Source organism: Vanellus vanellus (assembly GCF_965231255.1).
Source record: "Vanellus vanellus genome assembly, chromosome: 14".
Lineage (NCBI taxonomy): Eukaryota > Metazoa > Chordata > Aves > Charadriiformes > Charadriidae > Vanellus > Vanellus vanellus.
The window spans coordinates 10,754,308-10,765,351 of NC_138919.1; the positions used below are offsets into that span (position 1 = coordinate 10,754,308).

General features: G+C 40.8%; 1 protein-coding gene across 1 annotated transcript in view; it reads right to left on the bottom strand.

Moving 5' to 3' along the window:
• PDILT (protein disulfide isomerase like, testis expressed) overlaps positions 1-11,044 on the bottom strand; it is a gene marked incomplete at both ends in the record, with an annotated part of 28,165 nt that extends 17,121 nt beyond the window's left edge. Inside the window, 2 exons of the mRNA XM_082490469.1 lie at positions 91-297; positions 10,846-11,044. Of these exons, the coding sequence (XP_082346595.1) occupies positions 91-297; positions 10,846-11,044 (406 nt within the window). The remainder of the gene's footprint in view (positions 1-90; positions 298-10,845) is intronic.

Genomic DNA, 11,044 nt, shown 5'->3' on the forward strand with positions numbered 1-11,044 from the left:
CTGAGTATCTATATTTTCCTTCTCAGCAGCATAATAGATGAGTACACCCTATCATTATATATCATTTTCTTAGTGCATAAGACAGTTTACCTTTGCAGTCTATGGGATCTTCCCTGCTGCCATCCACAAAAAATTTCACAGTAGGAAACTCTCGAATATTAAATTCTTTTCTCAAATCATGTTGGTGTGTGACATCTATTTTGCCAAATTGGATTCTTGGAGCTTCTTTTTTAAGCTGTCGTGCAGCCTCAGCAAATTCTTCAGACAAATTCTGAGATGACTGAGATAAAGAGACATCTGGAAAGGGTCAATCAAAAGAGAATCGGTTACATAGGCTGCAGCATGAAGCTTTCTAGTGGAGGTTGTTGTATCAAGTAGCAGTTGAAGGTGTTGAATAAGATCTTTTATGACTCAGAAATAAATGAGAAATTATCTTTACTTTTTACTTCGTGTTGATGCTGATTGTTCACCACTCCACATGTCCTTGGACCAGTCACAGGGAAAAACTAGTAGGATTGCAATAGTTTTCTGTTGGGAAGAAATGATGTGGAATTAAAAGTAGTTTGACTGACCGACTGTTCTGGCTATAAGTTAAAGGGAGGTCAAGGGTAGTTAGATTTTACTTGCATTAGGGCTCTTTGATAAGATATCATTTTTGTAAGCACTTCACTGAGGCAAACCTTTGCAATGCAGCAACTACTTTTCCAGATAAGATACGGAGGAGGGAAGGAGACCAATAGAATATGGTCTTTTAGATGCCGGAGGTCTATTTCTGCATGCTGTGCTGTGTGCCAGCCCCTCTCTAGCTCAAATGGCAGTTGTGTATTTGGAGGAAGAAGGGCCATCCTAACCTAAGTCCTGGAGTTATATTAACATGAAAAAAGGATAAGAGAAAGAAACTAGTCACACATCACTGCTCTGTATTCAAAGTCAAATAAGAGGTAAAGCCTTGGAGCTTTACAGTTTTGTAACTTGGGTTGAAAAGAAAATGAATTTGACTTTCTTTTGATAAAATTGAGATACCCTATCTTGCTAGATTCGTTTTATTGCAAAGAGCAAAACCTTTTTCTTTACATTCTGCACAGACAATTTTTGGTTTCAGAAAATTTTTTGTTTCATCAATACACTTTTCAAATAGGAACAGATGAAAAACATTCAGTTAGTCTTGGTTTCATACATTTATGTGTGTACTAGTGCATATATATGTGTGTGTATATACACACATTCAGATCTGTACTTACACAAGCACACACACATACATACCAAAGAATAAATCTCATAAAGTAACTGCCTTTTGTTCTTTCACAAAATTACAAATGCCTTTCTTTACAGCCTAGCTGGTGAAGACATTGCCCAACATAATTATAACCAAAATGTGAATGAACATTTCTGTATGAGACACATGAAAGATAAAACCACTAATCTAACTCAGTGCTGAGTTACATTTCTTGTATTATTCATCATTACCCTTGCTCTGAATCCCAGCCATCAATCATTTTCTTCCACCTAACTGCTACAGCGAGGTGTGTGAAGAGTAGCATTAAATAATGTTATTTTCTCAAAATATTAACCGGATTGGCCCTTCCAAATTCTTCCACATAGAAACCCATTTTGGCTTAGGCTCACAGAAACCCTGGCATTGGAGTAGCTGCTCCAGCTGCTAAGATGCCAAAGCGGGGGGGTCGTTGTTGGTAGTAGAACAAAGCTTAATGTCTGTCCAGGGGGCACCCAGATACCATGGTGATGAATAGAAGGTACTTCTCTAAATAAACTAAATGAACCTTAAGGCATCAGTCCAAAGCAAATTGTGTTCTAATTGCCTGTAAAATTACTTTTTCATCAAATAAATTTATTTTGATGTTAGAGATATTTGATCCTAGCTTCAATTTCCTTTTTCCTAATTATAAAAATGGTCTTACGAACATTTTCCCAACAAGTTTGTAATGTGTTATCTCCCAGCATAAGAAAATAGTAGTATCTCCAATTGTATCTCAATATGTTCTCGATGTAACTGCAGAAAACAGTGATATCTATTAGAAATTCTGACCTGTCAACGTAAGAATTAGCATGTCTACCCTATAAAAATACTGCTGCTTCTAGGAACAGTGTGTGTTGAGCCTTTAGGAAATACCTTTGCTTAAAATTATTGCAAAGATACGTGGACTTTTAAATAAAACATGGAGTACCTGCTATACACTTTAAGAGTGCTGATACACAATTACTGCACGTGGCAGGGTTAGCCCAGAACAATTAGACCGAGTTACTGGGCTTTCCAAGAGAAAGGGCCTATTGCTCTGGACAGAGTGCTGTTGGAATAAGGAGCAGTAAGCCACATAGCCATTAGGGATCCAGCACCTTCTAGCTAATTCTTCTGGCTGAGGAAACTGGGGTTGTTTAGTGTGGAGAAAAGGAGGCTGAGGGGAGACATTATCACTCTCTCCAGCTACCTGGAATGAGGTTGTAGCGAGGTGGGAGTCGGTGTCTTCCAAACAACAGTCAATAGGACAAGAGGAAGTGGCCTCAAGTTGCATCAGGGGAGGTTCACATTGGATATTAGGAAAAAAATCTTCACTGAAAGGGTTTTCAAGCATTAGAACAAGCTGCCCAGGGAAGTGGTGGAGTCACCATACTTGGAGGTATTTAAAAGACGTGTAGATGTAGTGTTGAGGGATGTGGTTTAGTGGTAACTTGGCAGTGCTGGGTTAACAGTTGGACTCAATGATCTTAAAGGTCTCTTCCAACCAAAATAATTCTATCATTCTGACTCCAAGGCAATGTTTCACACTAGAGGCAATTTCAATATAAGACCTTTTTCCTCATAACCTAAGGTTGCACAGCTGTTTTACCACAACTGGGAATTTGGAAGATCAAATGCTTATTGCACAGTGAAATCTGACTCTTTTGGGAAGGGGCAGAAGAACTTGTTGGTGAAGTCCAGACACAGAAGCTGGAGCCACTTAGAGGCTTTCCAAATATACAGGGAATAATAAGCTTTCTGGACATTAGACATGTATGTAGATTGTCTGGGGGACTTTAGGATCCATTTTTCTCTGAAATATTTAAATTCAAAACAGATATTTTAGGAATGTTCTCTTATCACTGAATGACTGGGGTAGGCAGAGTTGCAGGTAACTAGTCATGTAACTAGCATGCTTAGATAATGAGAGTTGGTAGAGTTGCCAGGTCCTGGCTGGACCTGGGAAAAGTGCATGACTCCATCCTGTAAAAAGTATTCACTGCACTCAGAGGCCAGGAGAAATCCCAGTACCATTAACCTGATAACTGCAAGACAGAAGTTCAGTGAGTGAACAGCCTTTTTCATCAGACAGATAAAAACTGTTTCCTTGACTACCCAGAAAGCATGTGGAAACATCCATCACGCACCTTTCCACTGCTTTCCTGAGTGATTAGACTCCTCTTCAGCTTTCCATCAATTCCTTTTCATTCCACTCATTCTTTGTTTGCCTCCCAGGTGCTTTATTTTTCAAGTTGCTTGAGCGTTGCAGGAAATCATCATTCCTTTTATTTGGAGCCTTTTCTTGAGTTTTGTTTCTCTTTCTCTGTTTTAGATTTTTATTCACACTGATCATTTCAGGCATTGGGGTGAGGAAGCAGCTGCTGAGGCTAACACAGCATCACAGCCTCCAGACTCGAGGAGAGCTGAGCGGCAGCGACAGATGAGAGGTAACAGAGTTGGTGGCAAGATCACCAGGGAAGACATGCGTGGGTGATGGGATGTCCGTGTAAACCAGTGTGCTGTGCCACAGCTGCCAGAAGCTAGAGGCCCTTCAAAGGCTGTCAGCTCAGGAACAGCATTGTATTAACAATGGGAGAACGTCTTCATTATCAGTAGTTTTAGTTGAGTTGTAAAAAAAAGGAAGGATAATTTAAGGGTTTGTTGAGATTTTTAAATTATTTCCTAGATAGTTTTTTTGACCTGTCTTTTGGAAATATCACTGAATTCCCTCCAATTCTGTGTCATTGCTGTTTTGTGAAGTGTCCTTTTCAAAACAGATGTGAACCTCTGAGGAGCATCTTAACAGATTGCTACCATGTGATCATGGGTACAGAAGATCCTGAAAATAAATTATCCAGCGTCTGAGAACAACTCAAGCTCTGGCTCAGATATGGGAAGAATTAAAAACGGCCACAGAAGTATGAGAGTTAAAAGCACCTGTGTGGTGTCCTTTTGAATTTCTGTTCTCTCTTTTCTTTTTGATAACAATTGAGCTGCAACCAGTCACCTTTTTAAATCACTTGCAGGGGGCAGACTGTAGCACCTTTTCTGCAGCCACTTTGCTCAGACAGTATTGGCATGTTGTCTTTGTGAGGAGAGGGCCCCACACTGAGGAACAGCATCATTTTTCAGCACCTTCCTTGATGACTAAAGTTTCCCTTATTTTAGGAACTGCTGTAAGAATGCCTCCCTCTAAAGGTTGTATAGAGCAAATCTTATACACACTCTGATTCCCCCAAGGAAGGGTATTGGGTGTGGGAGGATTGCCACATTTTCCATTTCATGAGCTATAATAAAGTATTTGAGAATTTAAATGCCTTTTTATATTTTACCTGTCTCATATGTCAGCAACTTAGATTTTGTCAGTTTTGCTTTCCATGGACAACCAGCGAACTAGATTAATGTGAAATTGCATGTACATTGAAAGCAAAGCCTGACAAACTGGAAAGGAATACAGATTTTTAATCACACCATCAAAAATCCTGATCTTTACAGCTCAGGCTGCTAGCAGTCTTGTTATAGGCAATGTAAAACATTTTGTGAGAAACTAGTCCTGCCTCTCTGAAGAACTTACAGCATGACTGCATAAGAATCAAGAACAAGGTGGGTATCATCAAGTGTCATCATCTGTCTTAAAGAGTCATAGTATATTTTGCTTAAAGCCACACCAAATGGATATGGCAAAAGTGGGAAGAGAACCAGAAATCTTTTACTTGGAGACACTCTTTCTCTTGAGCATATCAATAACCTGAGTAAGCTGATACTTTTTTTCATAGTGCAGCTTACTGAACTAAAATAGATTGACATGTAGACAGAGAAAATTTTTGCTGATACATAGATGCGTTTAATGGCCCTAAAGCATTCTTGAAGTGAGTATACATGAAAGCATGATGAGTTCTTCCTCCTTTAGCTAATTGCCGGTGGCCTCCAGTTTCGTTCTGTGGTCTATATTGATGGTCTAGTGATTGCTGCAGTCGTGAATATGCCTGTTGTCATGCTAAATACTTATTTCCTTGATGATAGTTACATGGTCAGAAAGTCATTTTAGCAGTTCCACTTTTCATCTCCTGTGTAGGCTGCTTTTACAGTTTGACTACAGATACATAATTTTCTCTGTAAAAGACTCTTGAGATGAAGGATGGATTCGTGTTTAACATATCAGAGTGGAAGGATGTTAATCTTGCTGTAGTTGTAAACTTTCTTGTGTGACCTTGAATTCTTCCATTCTCTTCTGGAGTGAGATACAGCCCATCATCTCCTGTGCTGACCTCTGTGCTTTTAAACTGAGCTAAGCCAATGTTTGCAGTTCACTTGAGATCATCTGCTATGAAAACATTGAGGATTATTCTACAATTTGGATCCTTGAGGTTTGTTCTACAGTTTGGATCCTTATTCAAAACATTCAATTAAATAAGCATGTGTAAGAGACACCTACATAAGGGACCTATGCTAATGAGTAAGTCTCTGCAGCAGGCAACTAGAATATCATCTAGTGACTCTTGTACCTGCGAAGGCATGTGTTTCCACTGCCCTGTTCTTAGTTTATTCTAAATTCATAAGTCTCCCTCTCGCTCTCTCTCTCCTTCCTCTCCTTGCAGGGAGAGGTGGGGGAGAGCATCAGTCCTTCATTTCAGTGTCCAGTCCAGCCCAAACAACAGCACCTGCTCGTTTTTGTATGCATATTTTGCAAACAATTTCAGTGACTCTTATCAGAAGATTTACTGCTAAAAGACTGACACAGTTTTCTGATGAAGCCTACAGGAATGGGGCACCCACGTTCCACTATCTTTCACACTGCACTAGGTTCCTGTGGGAAGCCTAGTTGTAAGAAATACCTGTTCTGGGTGGTTTTGAACTGTTTGCGTTCACCTCCTGCGGTGAGGAGACTGCTGTACACTGAAATCAGATCTTAGCAGAGGAGTGAGTATGCTTTGGATGTTGGCTTTATGAGTGAACTGACTATCTGATCTATATAATTGATTTAAAATCAGTCATGCCTCCCCTGCTTCTTAGAAATCCCCCTTTTATGAACTGTACATATACATGGGCAGCAATTTGTTTTTCTTTCAATAACATCACCTTGAGCTTTTGCGCTGAAGAGGAGATGTTTGTCTTTAAGAGTAATCCCCATCTTGCCTATTAAATGTCATTATCTCAGCATGGATTGTCAGTCACAAGCTGCAGGAATCCTACGGCTGACCCCGTGTCTCACTGGATATAAAAATGTTCTACTAGAAAAGGTAAACATCACTTTTTCATAAATGAGAGTGCACTTGGCACACAAAGCAGCAGCACAAGGTCTGCACCGCTTGTGTGTTTGTCCTTAGGTTATCCCCATGTTTATCTAGGAACTGAAAGCTTTTCAGTGGAGAGGACAGGAGCAAGCATTCTCAGAGACCTGGGAAGTCAAACATTCACTGGGGTCTGCACCTTTTCCTGGATTCTTCTGTAGGTTTGGGGAAGGCGGTGTTAGCGTGTGCTCTGTACCCACTTTATGTTTCCCAAAATATGCCACTAGGCAAGTTAAAGGATTACAGAACTAGAGCTGTAAGGGACTTGGAGAGGTCATTGGTCTGGCTTGAAGCAAGATAAACCACATCTGAACCATTCTTAACAGCTATTTGATGAATCTGGCTTTAAATATTGCCATGAATGGAGATACCAGAGGTACCCTAGGCATGTTCCTCCAGTCCATCATTAGCCTTACGGCTAAATGGTGGTCTTTATCCCTAATCATAATGTGTCTGCTGTGTTTAACCCATTATATTGTCAATGAAAATAGAGAACAGTTTAATCCCTGCTTCTTTGCGGAAACAGTGTACTTGGGAACATTTAACATGTCTCAGTCACAAGATGGTCAGTTGCTGATATGGGCTGATGCTCTGTATTTTACCCCTGGGCTGGAGCGTGTTGTGGGCTATTTCTGCCTCTCTGGCCTGGGAAAGCCTAAACATGAATGGTCTTCACCGTAGTCTTTGGGAGATCTGAGGATTATTCTTGCACAGAGAGATATGGGATAGTTGCAAAGTCCTGTGAAAACCATTCTGACAACAGAAAGTTGGAAAGGTTTATGAAAGGCTTTTGAAAAGAAATTAAATAGGAGATGCATTTTACTGTGTTCAGGCAGTTTACTGTGTTGAGACAGTTGCTGTCCTTGGGAAGACTAGAGTAAGCTAGTACGTGAGTTCAGCTGGTTACAGTCTGCAGTGGTGTGCAGCAGTGCTTGTAGTGTTTGTGCTTATAAGTGTACAAAGTTTATCGTCCCTGTGGTGAGGATAGACAAGAGTGTGTCAAGAGTGCTTGGGATTTTTTTTTTTTTTTTTTTTCCGAAAGCAGTGGTATTCTGCAATGAAAGTCAACACAGGGACTTATATTGAGCTAACATATAGTGTAAACAGTAAAACTCTTCCATGTAGGTAACACTGGTATAAGATCTACCTTCTGTTGGTGGCAAGTGCTCCACATACCCTGTGCTCATAGGCATTTGAGTGATGCTTAGATGAGTTTAATGTGGATGGTGAGATGCCATGGACTGCAGCAGAAGAGCCCTTTCATGTGAGCATTGAGATCAGGAGCTTCTAGCGCATACAGAGCACACATAATTCAGCTGGGCGGGCATCCATGGGAGAGTAGGCACATTGCTGTGTGCTGTTCAACAGTGCTTTCAGACATTGTTTTCAGTGCCGTTCCCAAAAACCAAAGAAGAACTGGAACCTCTGTTCCTGTGTCCTTCCTTGCCTTCATTACGGTGCCCCTTCAGTTACTTTCTTATTGCACAACGCAGTTGGAATGAGGGCAGAACAGTGCCCCATTTCTGGGTCATTACTTTGTTTCCATGCTGGGTACTTGCCCTGTGTACTTTGCTCAGCTCACAAGGGTAGCCTGATACGGCTTGGCAGAAAGTCGGCGTATGTTTTTATAGTAAAGCTTGCCTGAAAGAACGCAGACGTGGGACACGGTGAGGGTGGAACTGAAGGGCATTAGGAAGACTTGGGAGTTGCCGGGCAGAAGGAGGCCTCTCCTGATAAATATTGTGGGACTGGTAAGTAGATAATAGTATACAAGAGGGAAAGCGTTGGGGTTTTCTTGTAACAGATAGGCCTAAGGCAGATCGTAGAGGGAACTGAACTTTTCCCCGTGTTGGTACATCAACAGAACAAATCCCACTTTCTGGGAAGGATGGGATTCCTTCCCATTCTCTGGCTGCATCTTCGTGGTTGAGAATGGGGTCAAGAAGAGAGAGGTCTCGGGTCTTGCATTTGTTCTGGATTTCTGAAGCTAATTCCTGGCAGCCCCACAGATTTCCTGTGTGATCTGGGGAATATTGCTTTGTCTCTCATTATCTAAGTTCCCTCAATAGTTCCATGTTCACATAGATTGCTTATTTAGATAGCCTGTTTTAAGGAGTAGGACATAAAATAGTAGGGCTCTATGACCTCTCCGTGCAGGCACATGTGCATGTCCCATCATTAGCCTCTTTGTGCTGTGGCAATGCAAATGATTACAGTAAATGAATCATCTGGTTTCCTGCATCCTGGGGCAGTGCCTTACTGCAGGATGGTTTTGCGCTGCCCCAGAGGCTGTTTAGTGACATGTCTTCAAAAGGGGCTATTGAGACTAAGGCCAGTGATTTCCAGATAATGTATCTGGGACATGGAGCTCATCACTCTTGTGAGTGATTTCGTAATTCTCTGCAGGAACTGTAGATTCCTTTACGGTTTGTGGGGGGAAAGGCAATCCGAGTTCTCAGTAAGCCCTCCAGATAGACATGGTGACCTTGAATCCAAACCAGAAGGCAGTGAGGATCACTGAAGCAAGGTGTGGTTGGGGAGCAGTGTTTCATCTGACTTTTTTGGAAGATGTGGACTGGAATGGAGGAGTGTGTTTGCCCTTCCCTTCTGAAGAGCGCCAGTTGTGAGGGTGGTAGGATATCAGAGAGAGATGTCCAACACTCTGCTCTGAAGTAGAGGGAAGAAATCCTGATTTAGATCTCTCACATCCTTTGCGTGCCCAAATCCCTGCGCTACTGTGTTCTGAACAATTCTTTCTTCATCTCTCACTTCTTTATGAAACTTTTCACATGCCTTCTTTCCATTTGGTAGTAGGTTAAAATCCTGAAGTGTGTTGCAATATCTCGTAGTTGATCAGCACTGCCAGTACTAAGGAGATTTGGCTGCAAACTCTTCTCTGACCTGAATGTTTAGGTTCTGTGCTTTGAATCAGCTCTTACAAAGCTGAGAATAGAGCTTGACTAAGTTTTTTCTGATAAATTATTTTTTCACCAAAATAATGCCTCTTCAGAGATGTCAAAACAGTTCACAACAATAGACTGTATTTGCCAAATAGCTTTAGACCCTCTACAGGTAAAAAATAAAATCTTTTTAAATTTTAACACTTTGAAAACTGTTTAAAAGTCTTAAACATTAAGTTTTAAGTTTTAAAGAAATTTCTAAGGTGATTGTTTTGAAAGTTTTGAAAATATTTAAAGTTTTATAACATTGTTTCAGGATTAATGAAATGTTTGGTATGATCCAAACATATTTTTAGTTTCTTTAATCTCTTAGTTTATTTTAGGTTTTGTTGTTGAAAAATACAAGTGTGTTCATTTCAGAGTGACCTACACTACTACTTATTATTATCATCATCATCATCTACGTTTGGTAGTGAGGCAAAAGAACAAACTACATGTTCTTCTGCAAAATTAGGATATTGCCTTAATTTCAAATATCTCTTCCAAATATGGAATATATTGGAGTTTTCAGCTTCTGCCTGTCTCTAATGTCTGCCTCCAAAGGAGGACTAGTTTGCAAGGTGTTTGAATAATTTAAGGCTAAGTAGATGTGTGCACTGAGCTCAGTGAGTATGGCACAGTGAAGCAGGGTCAAGCCCAAGGAACAGAGACAAAGCTTTTGCTGTCTTATGTAGATTGAAGAGTTTCTGCTACAAGCAAGCTGCTATAAAATACAGCTCCACGTTTGTGGAGTGAGAAATTATGCAGCATCTGAACTTTTAGATGGGTAACATCACGGGAATATACTGTTTGGCTTTTGCTTTTGTGATTTACTTTCTGTAAGGCTCAGATGGCCAGACCGTCTAACAAAGTTAGTTACTCAAAAGGTCCCGCTAGTCTCCTCCCCATGAGGAATGAACATGAACCAATAGGAAAACCACAGACCAGCCTCCATCTAACCAAGTGCTAATTTCAAGGAGTCTCGCAGTCCTGTGTAATGCAATTACAGACACCAAAATGTCGTAAAAAGAAAAGCTCTCTCTGATTCTTTTTTTAATACCTAGAGTTTCACCCATCGCTGCTGTGAAACACGTATTTGCCAAATTAGTCAGTAGAAGCAGAGAATGCCAACTCAACACTGTGCGTGTGAGGACCCATCTTATCAGTATCTATCTTATATAGCAGACTGGTATTTAACCACACCAAAAAGGAATAAATTACAGTAGTCATGGCTAGAAATAGATACATGGAGAAAATCAAAACAAACAAGGACTACTGGAGGACAAAGCAGCAGCAAAACAGGCGTACCTGAGTGCCCCAGCATCAGTCATGCTCTGCAGAGCCATCAGGGTAAGAGACAGCGGAAATTGATACTCACAGAACTCCACCAGCAGGTACTTAGTTTCCTTCAATGCTCTGTCAAAGTTGCTTTTTTTCAGCAAGAGTACGTTGTTCTCCTTTTTTATTTGGGGGAGTTTGGCTTTCTTTGGCTTTGTTTCATTTGGACTTATGCTGTCTGCTGCAGGGAAGCCTGTGAGAAACAATAATGGCAGAAAGAAAAACCGATGTGTCTTCAT